This window comes from Mauremys reevesii, linkage group 10, assembly GCF_016161935.1.
Source record: "Mauremys reevesii isolate NIE-2019 linkage group 10, ASM1616193v1, whole genome shotgun sequence".
In the NCBI taxonomy this organism is placed as follows: domain Eukaryota; kingdom Metazoa; phylum Chordata; order Testudines; family Geoemydidae; genus Mauremys; species Mauremys reevesii.
Window position 1 is genome coordinate 60954341 of NC_052632.1, and position 24476 is coordinate 60978816.

The window sequence follows — 24476 nt, forward strand, 5'->3', positions numbered from 1 at the left end:
AGAAAATATTAAGAACATTCCCACTTCATCACAACAGGTGCAACAAAATATAATACTGTATATTGAAGTAGGCAAGTGCTGCTTCTGACTTTCCACTTTTAATTGACCCTTGTAATCTTGTGGCGCTGACGCGTTGTAGCTTCATTTTATATCGGCTTACAGGGCGGGAGCGGGGGGGCACCACCATTTTGGGCCCCACCAAAAATTATACAAACCTGCCGCCTATGTAAGCCACTGGCTTTGTAAATAAGCCAAGCTGTAAAAATAAAATTGAAAGGAATACTATGCTTTTGGCCATGGCCAGAATTTTTTGTTCAGGCTTCTAGGCTTTATTTGTAAAGCTCATGTTAAGATCTTTCTGATCGCCAAGTAAATTTTGCATAAACATAATTAGTGTCATAGTCACCTTGCAATGTGTTCTAAGCAGCATGTGTTGTGGAGGAACAAGAACTGCTCTTTTCAAACTTTAGACAAAAATAGGTGGAGATTGACACTGGATCTCAGATCTGAGTTAGGTATCGAGATTACATAGGAATTTCTGGTCCTCCTATGCATTTGAACCTCAGTGGTTTTTAAAAAAAACAATAAAAAAAATCCTTAAACCCTACTGCCATCTAGAGGTGGAAATGAGAGAAAACAGACCCACATACAGCAAAAGCCCAACAGCTTCAGAATTTGCCAGGCTAATTTCCAGAGGTGTTTAAAAGTGTGTGACTGAGTGCAGTTCAGGAAGTGTGTATTCACTCATCCCATTCCAGATCGTACGATAGTATTCAGGCTACACGAATGGAACAACATTTTCTGTTCTTATAATATTTTATTCTGAGGAGGATTCAGTTCCTGGTTTTGCCACTGACTTGCTGTGTGATCATGAGCAAGTCACTTTCCCTCTTCTGTGCCTTCCTTACTCCACCCACCCTCTGTCTTGTCTATTTAGAGCACAAACTCTTTGGGTTATGAGTGGTCTCTTGCTTTGTGTGTATACAGCACCTAGCACAATGGGGCCTGAATCTCATTTGGGGCCTGTAGACGCTATTGTAATGCAAATGAAAGAACTATGAGGCTTGACATATCTTGTGCGATATATTAGTTAAGACCATTGAAAAGGACTGGTTCAGCCACAGGCTATGGTCTGTGCACGCAGCAAGTATGAGTCACAGCACCCTGTGCGTCTGCAGAAATAGACGCAAAATGGCTGCTCAGCAGCAACAGGGACATGCCCACATGTCTTACTGTACAAAACACGCTTTGCTCCATACATATGCTGCATAGTCCTTTCTCTAGTGATCGTTAGTACAAACACGGGCTCAAAGGAAAAACTTAGACTAGATATGAGATAAAGCCAGATCCTCCAGTCTGATCCCATTTGAGTTTCAGGGGGTATAGTTGGGGAAAAGGAAAGGCAGGTTGAGGTAAAAATCCCTGGGTTCTAACCCGCCCTAATGGGTCTGGTTCCAATCAAAGCTATAAGAGGAAGAGGGCCTCTTTTCTATTTCCAGTTCAGATTCAGCTGACATGTAAAAAAAAATAGCTGAAGGGATTTCAGGGAGTCAAATCCAAATGATGGTCCTGTTTCTCCTCTCATTTACACTCGACTACAATCGACTGAAAACAATGGAGTTGCACTGATAAAATGAGAAGAATCAGTTCTTAAAATCCAGACACAATTTTACCTAGAAACCCAAATTCCAGGCTAAATTAATTCAGATCCAGATCTAAACTTCTCCTCATTGTCCCATCTCAGTTAAAAGTCTGAGTGAGATAAATGAATTAGGGCTATTTTTTGCAGTATCTTGTTAAGAATGAAGCAAGCATGCAATATTCCAGAATCAATGTCTCTTGCATTTTTCCCTTAGTTACATAACTGTGACCTTCCTGATTGAAGTAATGTCCTCTGCAAATGCAAGAGTTGTTTGGGACAGGAGTAATGACAGCCACAAGGAGGTGAATCTCTTTGTTTTTTTTTGGTTTTTTTTACAGTTTTAAAGTATTATCCCTGAGATTAAATTAGTGCCTCTCTCCATTTATGAGCAGTGGTGCGCAAGCAAGTAACCTCCAGGTTTAGGCAGGAATGGGGGCAGGGCCTTTTAAGGAAGGTTCTTTGACTCTGCACCTTTGCTTCTCTGCCTCTGTCATTGTCCAGATTTGTTGACCTTCGGGGTCTACTGCAAATATGATTTTTAAAATTTCAGTCAAAAATTATCATAGAAACTTTCTCAATTTCTTTGATCAGCTGTACCCAGGACAGATTCCCAAAGGTAGCGGTTACTTCCCTGGAACTCAATTCAAGAGATCTGGGCTCTTCTCCATTGTGTGACCTTGGGCACTGTGTGACCTCCTCCCTCTGGCCTCAATTCCATACCTGTACAGTGAGGGTGATAACACTTCTTTTCTCCCATCCTTTGTTTGTCTTGTCTATTTAGATCATAAACTCTTGGGGGCAGGAACTGTTACTTGCTATGATTGTACAGTTCCTGCCTTAGGTGCTGCTGTAATGCAAACAATAAATAACCACATTCACAATGTAACCCGGAGGTCAACAAATCTGCTGTGTGGGTATGTATGTATTGATATGATCTACACTCACACTTATAAAATGTGTCTGTAATATGTAGACTGAATTACCTTGTAATCTTGCCTTTTGCAGCTGGCTAGTTGCTGTCGGTGGGATTTGAATAAGGAGAGCATGGTGACCTTGTGGACAAGTTCAGGCAGAGTGCTTCATGCATAAAGGCAGCACAGGGAGGTGTTTGCTGGAGTAGAGGACAAACAGCATGTCAAAGCTGGCAGAGTTATTTTAATTAAAATGCCAAAATTTCTTTGTCCCCAAAGCTTTTAGTCTAACTCTTTTCTCTAACCATAGGTACGGGGCCTGTGACTTCTGCTTGTATTAATGTAACATGAAAGTCTCCGGTCACTGCATGTGGACTTTGTGAATAACAGAGCAGAGCAAAGTTGCTTTTTTATTCCTATGCAACGCTTGGAGCGAGTTTGTCTGGATGATTTGTGCTTCTCTAAGGCCTGGTCTACACTAGGGTGGGGGGTCGAACTAAGGTACGCGACTTCAGCTATGCGAATAGCGTAGCTGAAGTCAAACTACCTTAGTTCGAACTTCTTACCTGTCCAGACGCCGCGGGATCGAAGTCCGCGGCTCCCCCGTCGACTCCACCACCGCCGTTCGCGGTGGTGGAGTTCCGGAGTTGACGGGAGCGCGTTCGGAGTTCGAACTATCGCGTCTAGATTAGATAGTTCGAACTCCGAGAAGTCGAACGCTACGCGTCGACCCGGCAGGTAAGTATAGACCTACCCTAAAATAGTTACTGCTTTAGTAGCCCCATCTTGGCTTGTATGGAGTATTTCATGTAGTTCAAAAGATATCGTATTCAGTAACATTCCCATTCATCATTTCATTAAACTACAAAAAAGCCCATTAACCTAATGTTAAAAGTCTGACTTAGAGCCAAAAAAGCAAGAGCGCTCAGAGTTAATGGCAAAACTTGGGGCTGATGAGCTCTTCCTTAACTTAACCATGTATGTGGCTATTGTAGCAAGTCACTGCACCCTACCTAGCCTTCTCCCTCTGCTCCCCCAGCAAGAAAACAAACAGAAGGCGTAAAGGTTTCATGAAAGTGTAGGAGATGCATCATTCAGCACATGTGCCTTGTGTGTTGCCTATATAATGGCTTATTGTACAGATCTGTTCTATGCTATATTGATAATTTTGTTCTGTAGTATAGGTACTGTTCCTATGGAGCCTGATCCAAGCCCACTGAAGTTGATAGGAGTCTCTCTGTTGACTTTAATGAGTGTAGGTCTGGTTTTAGGGCATGAGCCATAGCCCATTGAAACCATTGGCAAGACACGCATTGACTACACTGAGCTTTGGATTTAGGCCCTTGATTTCTTAGATGTATGTACACAAACTTCAATATTTCGAAAGTAAATTCTTGGCTAAAATAGCAAACTACAGACCAAACTCTCTTTAAAAAATTATGTAAAGTTCCAGCATGTTCATAGGCTAGTTTGACCCATACACTTGTCTTACATGCTTTTTTCCATATTGTTTTTTACAAATTAAATCTACACATAATGACTGGATGTTGTACTATTTCACTTTACAAGCAGTGAGAAGGTTTAATCACACACAGATGACACTATGTAACAGTGGATGTATAATTCTGAATACTTAAGATTATAGCTGTATTGAATATTGCAATCACCTGTAGCGCCATACTCAACACATATGAATCAGCTCTTCTGTGGAATGTGGACATCAGTGTAGCTATATTGATTTACACCGGCTGAGGACTTGGCCTTAATTTTTACTATATTTATGGCTCTGCAAAGCTCCACTGACTTTCCCCTTTGCATTTTTAGAATGAAATTATATTGAAAGAAAATATTCCCATGTCTGCAAAGAGAGGAGAAGAGTCCACCCAGTCAAAGGCCCTTCTTTCAGTAAGTTTCCCTTCAGTAAGAATTTTTCTTTGGATAGGATTCTTTTGCTTGAAAGGGTAAGGGTAGGGCATCCCTTATCCTTCATTATAGCTCCATGGATCCTCTCTATTATCAAACATCTCACCAGAGCTACCATCCTTTTAGCTGAGAGCACTGAGAGGTTCAGAGCCTATCGATCCTGCTTCCCAGCTGGTAAGTAGATGTTTCTATTCCACCATAGCATACAGGAGGAAGAATTGGTGCCATGTCTCCAACTTCTGATGGATGTGGTGAGCCCACACAATTTTACTTGTATCTGTTTTGTCTTTGAATTTGGATTCTGATGTAGAATTCTGAACCTAAACAGTGTGACCTCTTACACGACCTTTGAACCAGGGATGGCTGTTCTGTTCCTATGCAAATGAGACCTTTCAAAAATGTGAAGATACCGCCAGAATAGTCAATAGCTAAATGGTTAGGGCACCTCACAAACTCCTGCTGTACCTGATCTGGTCTCTGACATCCTAGATGAGTGTTCTAACCACTGGGCTATTTGCTATTCTAGGGTGAGTCTCTCTGTCTATGAGGCCAGCAATTCCATCCTGGACGTGAAGAAAGTTTCCATGAAACAATACATTTTGGAAATTATTATAATATATATATTTTTTGTGGACCAAAAAAGTTTTGTTGAAAATTTTGGACCAGCTCTACTTTGAACCAAATATAACTCAAAGTATAGAGAAGAATCTAGCTAGTACTGCTGTATTATCATCTTGAAGTCATATGGAATCTCAACCTGATCTGAAGTCAGTGGAAAGACTCCTAGTGATTTCAATAGACATTGAACCATGCCTTTTAGTCTTACCTACTAATCACGTGAATTTAGCTTTTGAGAGCCAACTGGTAAATCTGAATATTAGGAATTGACTCAAATCCATCAGTTATGCAGGACATAATAAAATGCTTCTAATTTCAGATACATTTTCCTATAGGGCTGGTGAGCCTGTGGAATTATCAATTCTACAGGGAGAATGAATAATTTTATTTTTTATTCCAAGGGTGTGTATTATTATATGACTATATTATGGTATACAACACACATATTGTACAAATATATATTATGTGTATACAATAAATATATATTACTGTTATAGAAACTGTATATAATAACCTGAAGGTCAAAAAATCTGGTGTGTGTGTGTATACATACATATATAGGGTGTATATTATTATGTGATTATATCATGACTTAAGAGGAAACTATTTGGCTAGTAACAAGAGAAATTAAAAAGTGAGTGATTCACTACAGAGGCCTTCTGAGTACGGAATGTAAAGTACATAGAGGTCCCTTGAGTGATGTAGGAGCCCCATTAAGTAACCTCCTCTATGATAACAATATGAATCCGATTTAATTGGACTAGTCTGCTGCCTCCAGCTGCAATGGAAACTGACACCAGGACCTGACTAGTGTCTGGAAAGCAGGCTTGTTTGTAGAGTCAATGAACAGCTGCTGCAGCTGGGAAGAGAAAGTGCTGAATCAGCAAGTTTTTGACATTGAAAGCATCCTGTTAGTCATACTGAAATTAGCCGTGAAAAGGGCCCTTTTGTGCTATAAATGTCTTTAAATTCTGTTGGAGGCAGTATTTGGGCCCTGCCAAGCCTATGGTGCCTTAGGATCCTTGGAGGTGAGACCTCCAAAGATTTCTCCTCACACATGCTCCCCTCAGTTAAGTTTGGGATATATCCCCAAAGAATCATCTTGCTAAGGAACACTTCCCAGAATCCCTAGGCCTGCTCTGTGCAGAGTAGTGCGATAAAACACTGTTATGTCTGGGGAGGGTTTTTTCAGGCCCAGTCTGTTGTTTTGCAGTGCCAGTCAAAAATACTAAGGCCAGCTCTGAACTCTGCACCCACAGCAGTGTCCAATTCCAAGCCCAGTTGAGGGTTATATGCTCATGTTTAGTGTACATGTAACAACCCCTCTCCCATCTCACATGGGTTGCCAGCAGGATTTGAACTGAGAATCTTCAACACCACAACAACAAACTTTTACCACTTGAGCTAAAAGAGTATCTCCCTGGTCTTTTATAAATAGTAAGTTGTTGTCGTCTAGTGGAATGCAATACTTGCTTTGCCAGTGTGTTACATAGAGTTCACATGACCAGAAAATGGTTCTGTCCCTTTTATGTTCTCTTGAAGGAATCCTCATCAAAGCACATTTGCTGCTGCTATTGCCTGCCAGATGATCCAAAGCCAAGTGTGTTTGAGATAAATGAGCTGCTCTCTCTGACTGACCTGACCAAGATGTACTTCAGTACGGGTAGGTTTCCTGGCTGTGTTTTGCCTTCCTATTTTGCTTTGGAACTGATTTTCTGGGAAACTTTCAGAGTTATTCTCTCTATGTCCACCTTCGCAGGATGGAGCTGGATGAGGTTGTGGCAGCTTAGTCTGTTACCAGTGCGTTCAGCAGAGCACTTTACAAATGTAACCAGAATTGGGAATTGTGGGTACAAGTAATTGCATTTCTTGAAAGTTTTTGTCAGTGAAATACCATACAAAGCACTTTCTGGACCCAAACCAAGCCAGTTTCTGAAGCTGAATTCTTTCCACAATCCTCTAAACTTACTCGGCTGCAATGTCCTAGAAGTTCCAAACTTTCTTGTTGGATATGTTTCCATTGGTTCCCTCGCTTCACGGGTCTTTCATCAAGGTTTTGTAACATTCCTAGGTGGTGTCTCATGAGCATATGTTCTGGGGCGAGCTGATTGAAAAATGGAATTTCCATCCTGTGGGAAAGTCTGTTGTTTTGCCATTTTGAAGTGGTACATCCAGATTGGGAGAAAACAGAAAAACTTTTTGAGGATGAAGGATTCTGAAAATATTTGATTTGCAAATGTCAGTGTTTTATTTTGGATCAACATCAATCTCGGTGTCTGAGCTGCCATGGTGCCTTGTGGGGTTTGTAGTTTTAGGTCTCTTATGCTCTCCTTCACCCATATTGGCCTTGCTCCATGACTGCAGTATATCTCCCATGATGCACTATGGTCTCTCCCTGTGACTAAATCACCATGGGACTTAGTGGCTGTTCCAGTATCTAAAGTAATCCTCCCCCCAAGAGTCTTTGTGAACGGTCCAAAAAATATGTAAAAAATAAAACGCAACCTAGTGGTACTCCTGACAGAATTCTGCACCCCTGCAGGGGCGCAGAGTTCAGATTGTCTGTCTGCAAATTTCTGTGCCCCCCATGCAGAAAAATGCAAAATAAATCTGTGGGGGGACATGCATCTCTTTCCCAGCAGTCCAGGCAGCGCGTCTGTTCCAGCGTGCCTGGAGCAGCCTCAGAGATGCAAATCACTGCAGAGGGAGAGGGGTTGATCACTGTCAGAGGGTGGCTCGCCAGGGGTGGGGAGGGATAGGTCTTTTTATTATACAGGAGGAAGGCTCTGTTCCTGATGCAGAAATGTAGCACTCTGCCTGCTAGTTAATTGATCTCATTTTTTAAGCCTGCCTGCATAGTAACAGTGTTAATGTTCTAATATTAGTTAACTTTTCCCAATCTCAGTCAATTCACCCAGCAGCATGAAACCTATAAACGTTTTAAGGCCTCTACATTGCCAAAGTGATGTAGAGCTTTATAAATGACAGTAAGGGAATCAGCTAGGAAGATCTATGTGCTTTCTCACTTTTTTCCTGTGCCAAAGTGGCACAATGGGGTTAGATTACAGCTCAGGATTTCTTTTACTTACCCATTAAAAAAAAGACTTGAAGGGCAAATAAAATATTTACTAAGCAGTCAATAAAATGTCAGGACAATCAGAAGCAAATACTTCCCAAAGTACCCAGCCAGGTCCAGGACAACGATTAGCAAAACTGTATGACTTTCATGTGTGAAAGTCTGAGTAATTTAAAATGTTATTTTATTTGGCTGTTTGGTGTTCTGTAATGTAATTTAAATGAAAATCCAGGATTATAACTGCAATGCAGAGTATTAGTTACCATGTATTTGTAACTTAACTTTCATGTGTTTAGGAAATGCTGAATAGTTATTGTGACTTTTTTTCTGTATTGTAGTTTAAATAAACTACCAAAAGAATTGAAACTCGTGAGATCATATTGCATTATTTTGACAAATAAAATATGCAGAATTTTGCAGAATTTTAAATTTTTTTGGCACAGAATTTTTAATTTTTGGCCCAGAATCCCCCAAGAGTACCTGGTGGGAACAGATGACAAGAAAGGTATTTGTATGAGTTGCATGACTTTGCTTAGAGGCAGGGGTGTAGCCATGGGTGGGTTGCGGCCCACCCACTTAGCATCCAGGCCCACCCAAATCTGAGCAGGGGTGTAGTGCTGCCAGAGCAGCCCCAAGCGTTACTCGGGCACTTGAAATCCAGGACAGAGCTATGCGCCCACTCTTCAGAAGCTATGCTCTGACAGCTCTGCCTTGCCATTTTCTGAGCTCCGGGGCAGAGTCCCTGATGCCCTTACCTCTCTGGGCTGTCCAGCAGGAGCAGGAGCACTGACTGGCATGCAGCGGCCACACATGATGAAGCAGAGAGGAGGGCACTGCAGAGACACATTAGCGCCTCAGCTGTTCTGCCACCCCGCTTTCCTCCGCCCGGCCGAACCATCGGGCCGCTAATGTGCGGGGGTGGGGAAAGGAGGTCATGGGAACCACCACCCAAGCGTGGGGCCTGGGCCCTTCTCCACACAAAATTCAGTGTGGGCCATTTGTGCTGGGAAATGAACCCCGTGAGGGGTGGCTGCCGTACCCTCCCCCCGCAAACTGCTGAATGGGGAATGGTTGGGCCCCCACTGGCAGCTGCTCTGAGGGGAAGGGGGTAGCAGGCATGCGGGAGTGCTAGGTCGGGTCCTTGCCAGGTTCAATAATGCCCAGATCCCTGTGCGTGCGGAGCAAGGAGGTGGTGCCATGGCTCCCCCCAGGACAGGGGAACTGAGAAGGAGCTGCTGGCAGTGATTGCCCAATGTGAGGAATGCACGTGCCCAGCTCGGCAGGTGAAGCCCTGTGTCTGCGGGCACCAGGGCTAGGCGGCGGGCGTGGTGTCAGGGGAGAAGCTGAGCTAGCACAGTCTGTCATTGCCTGTCTACCCGAAAGTCGGGGCTCACCCAAATTTCCACTCCTAGCTACACGACTGCTTAGAGGTAATGAGGATGCACATTGGACTCAAGTCTCCCCCTCCATTCTGCCTTAGAGTGGAGTGATCCTCTAAATCATGGAAACAAAAGGCCAGATCCTTAGTGGGTGAAAAATGGCTAATCTCCGGTAAAGTCAAGCTCTACCTCGAGATTCTTATCCCCTCCCTCTGCATACTAACAATCTCCCTTTCTCCATCTCTCCTTCCACGTGTGCCCATGACCAGATCCTCAGCTGAGGTGAATCCAACCCTTCAATTTGAGCAGAGGATCAGTCCCATACTGTTTTATTTATACTGCTGTCTGTCTACACCTGCAGACAGAGGAAACCCTTATAGTTCTAATCTATAGATCTAGCTGTGTATTTTGTTTCTGCCCGTCTCATCTAGGTCTGTGTGTGTTATAGCATAATATACCATGCCATCAGTTTCCACCCAGCCGTTTTGAGTAGCAATGTGAAGTAAGAAATAACAACAAAGGCTGAATCAGTTTCATGTTTCTTTTGTTTTCCTTGGCAGTTGGAGACCTCCTGAGTCGAATTACATTGATGCTAGGCATATATGGATCTTTGGCCATGTTCCTGACCATGGTACCTTTCAGCCTCACGGAACTGTTCTGGTCAGTAAGAATTCATAAAAATTAGCAAAGATGGTGCTTTTTTAATTTTTTCCCCCCTCAACAGTATCTCCAACTGTGTCCATGTTAAACTTGGTTTCCTTTCAGAAGCCAGTAAAAACCAAGAGGTGACTTGGGATCACCTGTTACCCTACTGGTGTCAAGTCTGCACTGGGCAAAGACTGTGTGGGATAAAGGGGCAGGCAAGGAAGTGGATGTTTAAAGAGATACCAGTGTAAATAGGTAACTGTAAAAAGGTTCCTTTAAGGAGCCATATTTGATATGTATTTCCCCTATTGAATCTAGCTCTTTGAGGTGGCACACCTATGAGGGTCTTCACATGTCTGAACTGGTAGTGTGCTTAGCTGCTGGGGTTCAGAATTGCCATGATAGCTGACTGCAGGAACAATGGTTTCCCTGCTGCAGAAGTTGAGGATGAACCCCACCCATGACCCCACTTTAATCAAAATGTAAAGCCCATCCTTCACACTAGCCTTGTCGTAATAATAAAGAACAAATCAAAGGAACTGCTCACTCTGGGGACTGGGGAGAGATGTACAGATTGCTCGTTGGCTTTAGAGAAATTTGGTAAGACACCCTGAGGTTGAGCTGATGAGCATGATCTAAACATCTAGGCAGTGATGAGCTGCCAAAATATTAACAACCGGTTCCCTCCTCCTCACCCCACAAGGAGGTCGTGCCCCCCCTGCCCCCCGGGACTCCTGCCCCATCCAACCCCCCTCATTTCTTGACACCCCACCCCCAGGACCCCTGCCCCATCCACCCCCCTTCCCTGTCCCCTAACTGCCCCCTGCCGCCCCATCCAACCCCTCCTGTTATTTCTGATGGCCCCTCGGGACCCCTGCCCCGTCCAACCACCCCGTCTCTCTGTCCCTGACTGCCCCCCACCACCTCATCCAACCCCTGCTCCTTCCTGAATGCCCCCCCGGGACTCTTGCCCCAATTCAATCCCCTTGTTCCCTGCCCTCTGACCGCCCCAACCCCATCCACTCCCCCACAACCCACCGAACACTCCCTCCCTGCTCCCTGCCCCCTTACCACACTGCCTGGGGCCTGGACCGGGTCCGCTCCGCCGGGACCGTGATTGGTGCCGCGGGGCCAGACTCCCCGAGCCGGGCCGGCCGGGCTGGAGCCGCTTGGCCGGTACCGGGGCCAGCGCCGCGGGGCCCAGACTCAGGGCCGGCTCTGGCTTTTTTGCCACCAGGGGCCAGGTGGACAGCTGCCTGAGCGTTTGTTAAATTTAAAAAAAATTTTAGAACCAGTTGTCCTGGAACAACCGGTTCTAAAAAGGCTTCTAAATTTAACAACCGGTTCCTGCGAACTGGTGTGAACCGGCTGGAGCTCACCTCTGCATCTAGGGCTATATTGTACTGTATATTTTTAAGAACTCCCAATTGATTTTAATGAGGAGCTCTGCTTAAAAACTGAGGTGATGAGACACCCCCTAGCAGGGGCGGCTCTAGGAATTTGGCCGCCCCAAGCACGGCAGCATGCCGCAGGGGGCGCGCTGCCGGTCCCGCGGCTCCGGGGGACCTCTTGCAGACGTGCCTGCGGAGGGTGCGCTGGGAGGGCGGCAGGCGGCTCCGGCGGACCTTCCGCAGTCATGCCTGCGGGAGGTCCACTGGAGCCGCCTGCCGCCCTGCCGGCAAAATGCCGCCCCAAGCGCGCGCTTGGCGCGCTGGGGTCTGGAGCTGGCCCTGCCCCCTAGATAAGGTAGATAGAAATAGAATCTAACCCTTAAGTACTTATAACTTTGAGCACCCCATGTGCCATTAGACTTGGCAAAGACAGTGTTTAATTCTCCTCCTTCATGATGTTGCAGAGGGTGGTGTGAAGCTTAAGTTAGATTCACACCAATTCTGCAATCATGAGAGCTAAAAACTTTTTAAAAAAAATTAAATGAAAGCTGAGGTTCTCACATAATAACATGACTCTTGGAGGTTGGGATTTGTGAAAAATCCTAAATATTGTGTTACAGGCAATAAAATCGAGAGAGTTGTTGCTCATCTCCATAGCGTCTGAATGTCTCATAAGTAGGGTCCTACCAAAATCACGGCTGTGAAAAATGCAGCACGAGCCATGAAATCTGGTCTCCCCCATGAAATCTGGTCTTTTGTGTACTTTTAACTTATTCCATAGGGTGAAAGTATACCAAAGTACACAGCATTTCTCAAACTGGGTGCCCTGACCGAAAAGAGGATTGCAAGCCTATTGTAGGGGGTTCATGGTATTGCCACCCTTACTTCTGTGCTGCCTTTAAAGCTGGATGATCGAAGAGTGGCAGCTGCTTGCCAGGCACCCCGCTCTGAAGGCACTAGCAGCGCAGAAGTAAGGATGGCATGGTATAGATATGTCCATTAAATTTGCTATTTATGCCATGACCAACCCATGAAAAAATTGTGATTTCTCTGCAATTTAAGTAGATCCCTATTCATAAGAAAAGAAGGATGGCGATGATTTCTCTCCCTTCCTTGCCCCCAAGAGACAGCCTGACATCAACAGGAGCATTCTTCAGAAATGTGTGAATTTTTGAAAATGACCTTATGATAGAAAATGTTTTATAGCTTCACTTCAGCTTTTGCTGCCAGTGAAGGGTAAAATGTGGCTAAGTCTCTGTTTATGTGCAATCAGAACTGACTAATCATAGACTATCAGGGTTGGAAGGGACCTCAGGAGGTCATCTAGTCCAACCCCCTGCTCAAAGCAGGACCAATCCCCAACTAAATCATCCCAGCCATGGCTTTGTCAAGCCGGGCCTTAAAAACCTCTTATGTTAGACTATGGGTCAGAAATAATACAAGCTACTGAACTTCTGCATCGATTTCAGCCTCGTTGCTGACCTTGTAATAGCTTTAGGTTCCCACTCAGTGATTTTATATCAAAAGATTCGGGTAATGGCTACAGTCCTACTAACAGCCACAGGAAGGAACAGTTGTTTGTGGTGGTGAAAGTATGATTCGGGAAATAAATCCAGGGCCTGCCGTACTTAGAGATGGCATCAATGTGGTCTTTAAACCCTTTTATCATTTGAGTCCCGCCCTACTGCCCCAGCCCATATAATACTTTGTTTGGAATAAATACAGTACACATTTGATCCCCATGCACCATTTTCAAATACTCTTTATTAAAGATATAGTCTTTCCCTCACTATAGTCTGAAGCTGGGTGGGAGAGCTGTTTGCAAAGCATTTTCAACTCTGCTCATCTCTCTAGCGCAGGAAGGGCTTTAAACAAACTGGCTTTTTCTTTGGGGTGTGAAGTGAGTAGGAAGAAACCCTCAGTTTGAAGACATATTAGTCCAGGAGTGAATTCTAGGCCTTTCAGTGTGGTGGGTTCTTTTGTATGGTGTTACCTTATTCTCCTCTTGAGCAGCAGAGGGCAGTGGTGCTTCAGCAATGCCTTTGTGTATTTCTGCTGATGGCTGAGAGTTACCAAGGGCAGAGAATTTGGTTCCCATTCTGCAAAGTGCTGAAGGCAGCGTGAGTTCAGGCCACCCAGAAGATTCAGGGGGCCTGGGGCAAAGCAATTTTGGGGGCCCCTTCCATAAAAAAAGTTGCAATACTATAGAATACTATATTCTCGTGGTGGCCCCTGTGGGGCCCAGGGCCTGGGGCAAATTGCCCCACTTGCCCCCCTCACCCTGGGCAGCCCTGTGTGAGTTGAGGATGCTCAGAGCCTTTCTTTAGGTGCTCAGCACCTGTTAGGGTGAGGTGCTTTGTTTGAACCGGCACGGGGAGTGCAAAACTATGAAGAAAAAGGAATTCAAAATTCTTTCACGAACAGGGGTATGATCTTGGTGCTGGCTCAGCTGTAACTCTGCTAAGTCAATCGCACAATGTTCTGCAACCCTTTGGGATATCAACAGGGCACTCCACTAGTTCAAACGTTTCTCTGCATGCCTACTCATCCCATGGAGTGTTCTGAAAAAGTCAGGAATACTGGATCCCAGCATCACCAGTCGATGACTCCAGGGATACTGGAATCGGGCCTAGGGGTCAGCGGGGGGGGGGGAAGAAGGGGTCATGCCCCCCACTTTTAGAAGTGGAAGGGCTATACCCACCCACTTTTTAACATGGCACAGTTGACCACTCCCCCCAAAGTGCAAGTCTCAGTAGGCATGGAGCAGCGCAGGCAGGGGTTGCATATCATGGTGCAGGAGCTGATAGCTCCTCTGCCACAAAGTACAGCCCTTGCCCGTGGTGCCAGCCTCTTCCCAGTGGGTGGGCTGAGGTGGACTTTAGTGTCCCCTTGCCATGAGGCTCAGGGTTGGGGTGCGGGAGAGGGTGCAAAGTGCAGCTTCTGGCCAGGTGGTGCTTACCTCAAGTGGCTTCTGGAAGCGACCGGCATGTCCCTGCAGCTGCTAGGCTCAGGGCAGCTCTGCGTGCTGCTTCTGCCTGCAGGCACTGCCCCTGCAGCTCCCATTGGCCATGGTTCCTGGGCAATGGGAGCTGTGGTGCTGGCGCTTGGGGCGGGGGCAGTGCATGAAGACTCCCTGATTGCCTCTGCCTGTAGGGGCCGCAGGGACTTGCTGGCTGCTTCCAGGAGCCATGTGGATACAGGGCAGGTAGGGAGCCTGCCTTATCCCCACTGCACCACCGACCTGACTTTTGGCCTATTAAAATCTCCCAGATTGCTTTCAATAGCAACCGGGGGATTGAGGCCGATTCCAGGAGACTCCTGGCCAATCCAGGAGGGTTGGCAACCCTACTCTGACTTCAATAGAGCTATGCTGATTTTCATGAGCTAAGAATCTGGCCATCCATCTTAGATATTTGTGTCCATTTCTGTGGTATCTACAGTAGACACTCAATACACTATTTTAAGTGGCACTGCCATCGTCCAAGGGAACCTAAGCTCGCCACCTCTTTGTGACTTAGTATCTTCCATCCACCCTTGTTTCCTTCTTTCTCTCTATTTTATCTATCTAGGTTTTTATGTGGTTCCCATTGCCATGGTATATGAGCACCCCACTGCTTACTGCTTGTCTTCTCTTTCCCCTTCCTCACTATTTGGCCATGAGCAACTATGAAAGAAGGGATTTTGCATTGTGCTTTGAAAACAGCTAGGCTAGAAATACTGTGCTCAGAAGAGCTAAGCTAATTGATTCTAATTGTTGAGAGACTAGGGAACAGTTAGTTCTGTTCTTGTCATTTCTGTGGTGACGGATTATTCTGGGATTAATCAATATGTTTTTCTGGAGGATTCAGACTAAGATCCATGTAAAATCTATATGCTCTTTCACAGACATACCTGGCTAGTATTAAGGACTAGTAATGTTTTTTTTCTTTATGCTGCTCCCTCAATTGTCGGAACAAGAGATCCAGAAAAAATATAAAGCCAAGACAAGCTATTGTCAAAGATTCCTTAGCGGATTAGTTAATATTCTGTAGGTTCTCTTTTGTGACCCATAACTGATGATCCCATCAGCACTCGTCATTTGATGCAGAACAGTCTATTCCTGGGAGTTTATCAAGAAACTATGGACTGAATAAAACTCCAGGAGGGCAGTCACTACAGTCAGCCAGAAGTTTCCCAGGTCCTTAGCCCTGTTTACTTGTGAGGCACAGGTTGGATACTGGGGCAGACACAGAATACGAAAAGCAAAGAGGAAATGAGTTAAGGCTGGATTTCTTTCAAAGGGGCTGAAGGGAGTAAGGCTCTCAAATCCCGTTGTAAGTCACTGGGGATGTGTGTGCCTAATTCCCTTAGTTCATTTTGAACCCCCCACCCCACCAAATGTTGAGGCCTGTCAGGAATTTATAGTGTAGCCTGGATGAGAGAGAGAGGCATGAATGACTGGCAAATTACAAGTCAAAGGAAAAACCACCGGGACCCTCTGGAGGTAGTAATAACCGTTCGTGAGGAGGGTTGAAATGTGAGCCTCTGGTGAGGGAGAAGTTGAGGGTGGCCCCTGTGTTCCGCACCTGTCTTACCAGGCACCACTGTACTGTCTGAAGAATGGTCGTGCCTAGCCTGCTGTCAGACTGCCCAAGGTCTGACACCAGGAACAGCATCTCAGTTTTGCCTCAGCTGAATTTTAACTTGCTGTTTCTCCTCCAACTGGACAGTGCAGTAGCCAAGGGACCATCCTGAATGGGATGACTGAGGGGGAAAGTGTAGAGTTCTGTATCACCAAAAAGTCCAGATGTGCTTGGAAGTGTGCAGCCGCAATCAGTGACGAGGCACAAGTCCCTGCACTCTGATTGGCTAATAATGTTCCTCAGCCAGTTGGAATACAAAGAGTTGTAAAGTGAATGGTTAAGTGACCTGAAAAAGACAAAATTGGGTTTGCACATTTTCCTCCTCCTTTGTGATGTAGAAAGAAGGCACGAGTAGAATTTTTTCCAGCTTCTTTTATTCATAAGAAGAAATCCAGATATTGTTTGCCCTGTTTTTCCTGCTAGATTCTGTGGGCAACTGGAGATCTGGGAGAATTATGGCAATCATACAAGTTAAATTGCCAAAGGAAGAGTTTGTAGTCAGACTCTTTGAGCCTGAGTCTCATTTATACCTCATGCCCTTAATGCTCTGGCAGTGTAAAAGGGCCTTAGTGTGAATGTTTTTTCTTGTTTGCTAATACTTGTTTAACTCTAATACCTATTAAGCACTCAGGAGTAAAGATACAACACATCCACCATTGGATTTATGGGCCAAGACTGCTGACATTCATACCTGGGGCTTCCAGCAAAACTAAAGACCACACTTTACAGTCCTTTCATAGGTGAAAAGCAAACAGAACAAGTGTTTTGAAACCAGACTAAAACTTTCCAGCTTTCTTGATCCATATAAAGTAATTTCAGAAGCCGAGTCTGTTCCAGTGCAAGTCACCTTTAAAATCCACGTTCCCTAAAGCATGAATGTCTGCAGAAGGCGAGCACAAAAGATTCATGAATGTGGCTGAAGGGAATTTGTTTAAAAATATGAAGAAATATTAATGGAACATGTTTTTTGCATTATTCACCCGATTCTATTATTTACTGCATTTTCTTGCTTGAGCATCAATTTAAAACCCAAAGAAAGGATTACATTTGTGGAAGGGAGCACTGTGCTGAAAGTCTGCCTTTCAAATAAGGTCTCTTTGTACAGTGTATTGTTTGGCTATTTCATTGTTGCTTAGTTAAAAGACTAATGTGTCAGGCTGGATTTTGACATTGGCCTAGGAGAGAGGAAATTCATATTCATGCTGCCTGCTCTCTCCATAGCCCTAGCTTCAATCAAATATCTTCTCAAACCCGAGGTTATCCTGCATTGAGGGGAGTGTGTGGGTGTGGGAGGGTGAGGTGAATGAGTAATGTGTACTGAGTATGTGCAGTGAGTTCTCAGAGCTGGCTTCAATGAAAATAGATGAAGGCGACAGGAGTCCAGTTAAAAGCAAAGCTAGAGCTAATTCCCCATCTGAAGCCAGCGAGTACTCTTGGGAGGGATATTTTCCCCTTGAGCACATTGATGTAACCCCTGCTAATACTGATACAGGGGAGCTGTGCATGTAGGCCCTGATCCTGCAATTGGATGCTTGTGCCCATGTGAAAATTCCATCTTTGGTTCTGGTTCGCTGCCTTTCCTCTTGAAGGGGCTGGGATGTCAGGGCATATTTGGTAGATGGGTTGCTGCTGCTGGGGTTGGAAAAAAAAGAACCTTGATTGGGTAAGGCTGAATAAAACTGTTTACCCTCAGGCTGCAATAGGCTTCACCATTGCTCTGGGAGGAAGGTGCTAGTGGATTTGCAGCAGCAAATCTATCCTCCCTGTACCATTGCTCCCTGAACTCCTCAAACTAAGTGCATATGGGGTGCGCATCCCATGTGTGGGCTGCTCCCTGCACTGTTCAGTGGAACTAGCCCTGTTCCACTGCATCCAGAGCCCTGCATGACCATGGAAGAGAGGATTCAGATTTACTCCCAAGAGAGTAACATCCAGACCTCCTGAAATAATGGTCACTTTCAGCTGGTTATACAGCATGAATCATTTAATTGTTCCATAAACCCAGTCCACTGAGATGGGACACAGCCCAGCCCAGCCCAGCCCAGCCATGTATGATTGCAATGCAACTCCAGCACTCACCAACATTGCAGCCAGTCACTTGCTGTTCTGCCCATCCGTCATGTAGTCTGGTGAGGGGCCCCCTTTGCTTCCCCTTGAGCGGAGGCTCATTCAGATGGAAAGCAATCGTGCTGTCTTAGTGAGGGACTTGCCTTATTTATTACACTGGGTTTTGAAAGACCTCCATTTATTTTCAGTGTAGTTCTTTAATAGATGCTGTGTCCTTGACATCTCTGCCAGTGGAAGCTCTATAATCTTATCACCCCGGCTCGCTGTGTAATGCCTTTGTCGAGGCTGCTGTAATCAACTGGTGGGAATTTTTGCACAGTTCCACTTTACAGGGAACACAAAGAGTAGAAATTAAACAATATCCAATCTCTTCTCCCTCCCTCCCCAAAGGAAATTACCTCATATGTTGTCCATATTACTGAGCAACTGCGGCACACCGAGTTACTGAAGAATTGTGACATGCAGGCTAGTACTATATACATGATAATCACTTAGGTCCCAGTTCTGCAATGTCATGCATAAAGGCTGAAGTCAATGGGGTGCTGTTTAGACACTGGGGTCGGCCCACATGTATCTCATGTGGAGATCACAGGATTGGGGCCTTAATGGTCCATATTCTTAGCTTATTTTTCTCTCATGTTGCTGTTCCTCTTAGGGTATGTCTACGCTGCAAAGAAAAACCTGTGGCGCCAAGTCTCAGAGCCCACATCAGGTGACTCGTGCTTGCGGGTCCAGGGCTGGAGCCTGGGCTCTGAGATCCTCCCCACTTGCCAGGCTTCAGTGCAAGCCTGAATGTCTACACTGCTATTTTTAGCCCCACAGCCTGAGCCTCGTGAGCTCGAATCAATTGACCCAAGCTTTGGGACGTAGCTTTTCTTTGCAGTGGAGACATACCCTTGGCGTTGAGAGAGAGAGAGAGAGAGTGTGTGTGTGTGTGAGAGAGCAGCTCTTTGCAATTTTGTTGCTGTGCACCACATCTATACATGTCGAAGGAGGCTGCCCAGTTGCAGTGGTAGCTGCCACTTTGTTGGGCATGTTCAGTGCAGCCAGTTGGAGGAGCTGCACACTGAGACTTTTCCATTGTTTTGTCTGGAAAACCAGCATGGGGAAATATGTTCCTTTGTTATAGATTCCTGGTTCTCTTAGTGGTCAATCAGAGGGAGGATATGGCTGTGCTGGAGCCACTCCTGCCTGGATAATATTTCCATTGCCCTATTTCAGTGAATTGGTGGAATCTTTGCACTGGGGGATGCGATTTGGCTGCCTTTGCTGTACTGCTAGGTGGTTATCCTAGATAGAGATTTTAAAATCATCATGTAGGGATAGATTCTAAGCCTGCCTCAGACAGCTCTGGAAACTCCAATCCTGAAGTAATTCCCTGTAGGCAGATCCCCGGCACTTCTCATTGACTCACTGCAGGATCCAGGCCTAAATCTGTGCCTACAGAGTTCTTCTTTAATAAGAGTCTGTGAAACACTGGCACGCAAGAGACTGGATCCAAGTGACCATTCAACAATTAGGGCCACATTTTTTTCAAAAGGGGCAGCTGATTTTTGCATGCCTCAGTGTATGGGTGCCAAACTTGTGCCCAAAGATTGAAGCATGCAGGATCAGTGACAATTTGGCTGAAGGTGAACTTTTGACAATAGCCTAAAAAAATAAGGTAGGCAAGCATTTCTCTTTAAGGGTGCATAAATATTCAGGAGCCAAACTAAAAAGGCTCTCATCTCATCATACAAGCTGTTTGAGAGCGGTGCTCATCCAGTCACAGGAGTATTTTAGTGCTTTAAAAAAAATTGCCACAAAACATCTGCAGTCTGCAAAGAGCTGTTCCAAAAAGCATCTTGTCGGCATTAGTCTGTGATGCATCCCCGAAGGATTTATTACCTCCAGTTGGCTGACTCTCAGCAAATCCCCTTTCTTTCGTGTAGATGGCACTCTAGAGTCTGGAAAAGCCTTTTACAGATTGCTGTGGAATGCAGACGTTTTAGCAACTACTGCAAAGAATCTGGCCTTTAAATTAACTTTAGTCAAGCTTATTTTGCATGAATGGGGAGGAGAGAAGAAGCATAAAGGGGGAACAATAGGACATCAATGCTACTTCTAAAATTGTAGGAGCTAAATGAACATGAGAGAAATACTGTCTATGGCTGGAGCAAATGCCAGTACCTTCAGATAAGTTTGTGTGTATATGTAAGAAATGAAGACCAATGATTTGTTCAGAGGCATTTTAACATGCACATCTTCTCCTTAAAAAACAACTCCCATGTATAAAATCCCATTACTCGAGCAGACACATTTCTTGTTTCCATTCCTATTTTTGATCCTTTCCTCAGCTTGTCTGCTGAATGTTCAGTCTCCTTGCTCTGACTCTTCCACTGTATATATTCCCCAGGTCATTATATATTGTGTATATATAATGGCAAATAAATTGGGGAATTTGGGGGACTGGGCAGAGGAAGATCCCTAATATCGACAAAGATGCTCGAGTTGTTTCCAGCACAAGTGAGGAATTTTCCCGAGAGCACTTGCTCACGCAGTGGTGGGAATCTTGCTGGCGACTGCTGATTTATTTTTCCAGATACTCTAAGACCTGACCCTGCAGGGAATTCCATGTGGTTGGACCCTTGTGAATGTGCAGAGCCCTGCTGAGCTCCTCAAGGAGAGGCTATCGAGTGGGAGTGCAGGCAGGGCCTGAAAAGATTTTACTGTTTGTAAATTCTTTGGGTGCAGGGACTGTTGTTTGTTCTGTATTTGTACAACACTGTAACTGGGTGTGCTAGGTCAGACGCTGACTCAATGCTCTGTCACTCAAATCCCCACCAGGACTCATTAGGTGGGACCTGACTGAAAGACAGGCAGTTAGTGCAGGGTGTTAATTAACTGCTGGAAGGAGGGCAGGAGTAGGCAGGATTGGAAGCAAATGGATGAAGCTGGCTACTGACTGTAAATCGTATCTAAATAACACCCAGGATGTGGCCTGCTGAAGGGATATAATAAAGCAGGGTGCAGTTAAGCACACCTGGAGTTGTGATGGTCAGTTACTGAGGATGGAAAAGACTTCCAGGGGACCACCCTGTGACAAGTGCCTAACACAATGGGCCCCAGATCTGAGTGAGACCTCCTAGGCACTACCAGGCTATAAATGGTTAATAATAGAGCTGGGTGGAAAATTTGGTGTGCAGAGAATTGAACTTTCAGTGAAAATTAAAAAGGAAATGAAATGCTGCCGGGGTGCCTCATGGGAGTTGTAGGTCGGGTGCCTATTCTCCTTTATAGGCAGGGCTCCTTGGTTGGACTACATCACCCATCATGCATGACAGCTTCCCCACTTGTTGAGGGGAGTAGGTGCATCATGGCAGTCGTGTGGCCACAGTGCATCATGGGAGATGAAGTCTGGCTGGGGAGCTGTTTTGCTGGAAATTTTTTGACCCACCTTAGTTAATAATAATAAAAACCTGCTTGCCCAGGGTGAGTGGAAATTTGGAGTGGGCAAGTGAGGTTGGGAAAGAGATGGCGGGGGCAGTCTGCGCTTCGTCCCCAGGGAGGAGTGGGAGAGCCCAGTAGCTGATCTCACTGGCAGCATGAGGAGCATGTGTCTGAGGGAAGTGTGCAGGGGAGAGAGATTGAGGAGATAAACTAGAAAAGGGGACAGAGACAGAAGTGAGGGGAGCAGTAGGAGGAAATCAGGGATAGGAAATATAAAGGAGGGAAGTAGTACGAACAATGCAGGGAAGGAAAAGGCAGAAGTGATATAAAAGGATAGAGGAGGAGAGAGGCAAAATAGGGAGAGACGTTGAAAGCCATTAGGGAGAAAAATACACAGTGTACAGTGGGGAAGATGTAGGTGGAGCCAGGAAAGGAAGGGGAAGAGTAAATTATGTAGTTTTAAAATGCATTAGAGAGTGTAAATTGTCAGTATCATTAAATGCAGTACACAGCCAATGCATCTGTTACAGGGGATGTGGGTCTGGGGGTTGAGGGAGTCTGCATGACTTCTAGGCTTAGTTTTGGGGCCAGCAGGGGTTGAGTTTAACCCCTGTATGTGTGTATACTGTATATGTATGCTTAGTTTATATGGCACTGCGTGATCTCTCTGTCCATTTTGCAACCCCCTGGTGCCATGCAGTGAGGGCACATTGTTTTAATGGCATGTCAGTAGAGGAAGATTCTTGTTCTTGACTAAATCTGGTGCAAAACTCATAGTGGCCTGACTTCTTTAGAGTAAGACTCCCTTTAATTGAGGACCTCAGTGCTGGAAATAGTATTTGGGGATCTTTAGTTAAGATATTTCAATGTGTGTGTGTTCAGAGTAGTGCAGATACATGCACCTGTGCTAAATGAGCTCCCCCACAACATGTAGATTTCACATGACATTTTGGAGAACCACTTTTCTCACTCCTCTGAATCATAGAATGTCAGGGACCTTAGGAGGTCATCTAGTCCAACCCCCTGCTCAAAGCAGGACCAATCCCCAGACAGATTTTTGCCCCAGATCCCTAAATGGCCCCCTCAAGGATTGAACTCACAATCCTGAGTTTAGCAGGCCAGTGCTCAAACCACTGAGCTATCCCTCCCCCCAGTTAGCTATGGACAGCTAGCTTTGTCTCTAAAACACTCTGGCATATTTTGGGAATCTCTTCTTGCATTGGATTGGGGAGGATTTTTGGTGTGCAGATAACGCCAAGTTATGAACATAATTCCCTCTCTCAGTACTCGGAGAATAGACCCCAGAAATATTTTGAGAAACATATAGTCAGAAGCAGGAATATGTAGATACTTCCTTTCTTGAATGGAGTGATATTTCTCCACAGCTGTTGAAATTATGAGTGCATGATTTGCTGGAGATTTCAATGGGGAAGAAAGTGTTCAGACTAGTTTCTTTGTGCAGTTCTTTAAAAAGCAGACGTCCTTCATGCAGTGTCTCACAGTAAACACTGATACTTCAGCAGATCAAAGAGGTCACAAACTTGTTACTAGGTACACATACTGATTAACTAGCATACTCTAAATCTTAAGCTTTTCCCTCCCTTTGTATTATAATTGACTGGAGTATGGTAGACAGGCAGCAGTGCACACACATGTACACTCAGTTTTCCTGGTTACTTAGTGGTAAGGCCTCCACATTTCTGTGAAATAGCATGGAGCTTGAAGTATATGCTGGTTATTAACATACGCATATGACCAGTACACAGTGGGAGAGGACTTTGTCCCCATCTATTGGCTGATCCACAGAATAGGTTAATGAGTCAGCTATAGCTGCTAGTTAGAGGAGTGACTCCTGTAGCTCCAGCAGCAAAGGCTCATTACGTGCTGGAGGTTGTGGGTTCAAACCTGGAATGCCTCAAGTGTGATAGATTACACCACCATTTCTCACTGTTTCAGAATTCCACAACAAAACACAATGCAAGGGAAGGCATTGTGGTTTTGTAGCTGGATACACACAGCCATGGATTCCTTTGCTGGGTTCAGTGGGGGAAATGAGCAACCTGTTTGCCGTGGAGATGCCACCACCAAGATGGACACTGCACTAATCAGGTGCTTCTCCTCCTACCTCTTGCTGTTGGTAAATAAAGCTGCTCCTTACAGTGCTCGCGGATGTCTCCAAGGGCTGGGCAGAGGTGCAAGGGGTACAGCTGTGTAATACTTGCAGAGAGCAACGGGAGAGCAGCTATGAGCAACTCTAGTGACATTTGTCAAGCTCAGTGGAAGGCTTTCCTGGGTAAAAACTGATGAGCAAAGGCTTTTGTATCTGGCCTGAATCCAAAGCTGACAATCATTCAGACTGGCCTAGTGTTGTATTTAAGTAGGGCCTTTTCCCAGTATTCAGTAAATACCAGAGAGATTTTTATTAGAGTTCCAGATTAAACACTGCCTGGTTGATCCTCAGCTGGTGTAAATTGTCATGGCTCCAATGGCCGTCATGGAGCTCTGACAATGTACACCAGCTGAGGTGCTCCCCCTGTGTTCCAGTGTACATTGTGTATTGATGAAAGTGGGTGTGGCTGGCCCCCTGAGCATTGCACAGACCTTGCTCTTTTCTCCTGCCTTGAGCACTGTTTCTTCCTTTGCTCTGGTGCCTTTCTGACTTGTTTATTTGTGTGTCTGGGTGTATTTCCTCAGGGTTCTTACCAAACTCCATGAATATAGAATGTTAGTTTCCAAGCAGAGCTGATGGTTTGATACAAGTCTAAAATGGGTG

The 24476-nt window shown here is 45.2% G+C and overlaps 1 protein-coding gene across 13 annotated transcripts in view; it reads left to right on the forward strand.

The window, feature by feature from the left end:
• The window catches only part of LOC120374096 (transmembrane protein 104-like), a 91459-nt gene that overhangs the window by 12374 nt on the left and 54609 nt on the right, over positions 1-24476 (forward strand). For 9 of the 13 annotated variants that reach the window (XM_039493334.1, XM_039493330.1, XM_039493333.1 and 6 more), the window contains 4 exons: positions 1857-1944; positions 4378-4458; positions 6637-6757; positions 10110-10209. In XM_039493334.1, coding sequence (XP_039349268.1) covers positions 1857-1944; positions 4378-4458; positions 6637-6757; positions 10110-10209 — 390 coding nt within the window. Of the gene's footprint in view, positions 1-1856; positions 1945-3249; positions 3911-4377; positions 4459-6636; positions 6758-10109; positions 10210-24476 lie in introns of those variants that run through there. The other 4 variants (XM_039493339.1, XM_039493340.1, XM_039493338.1 and 1 more) reach the window with 2 other exon arrangements.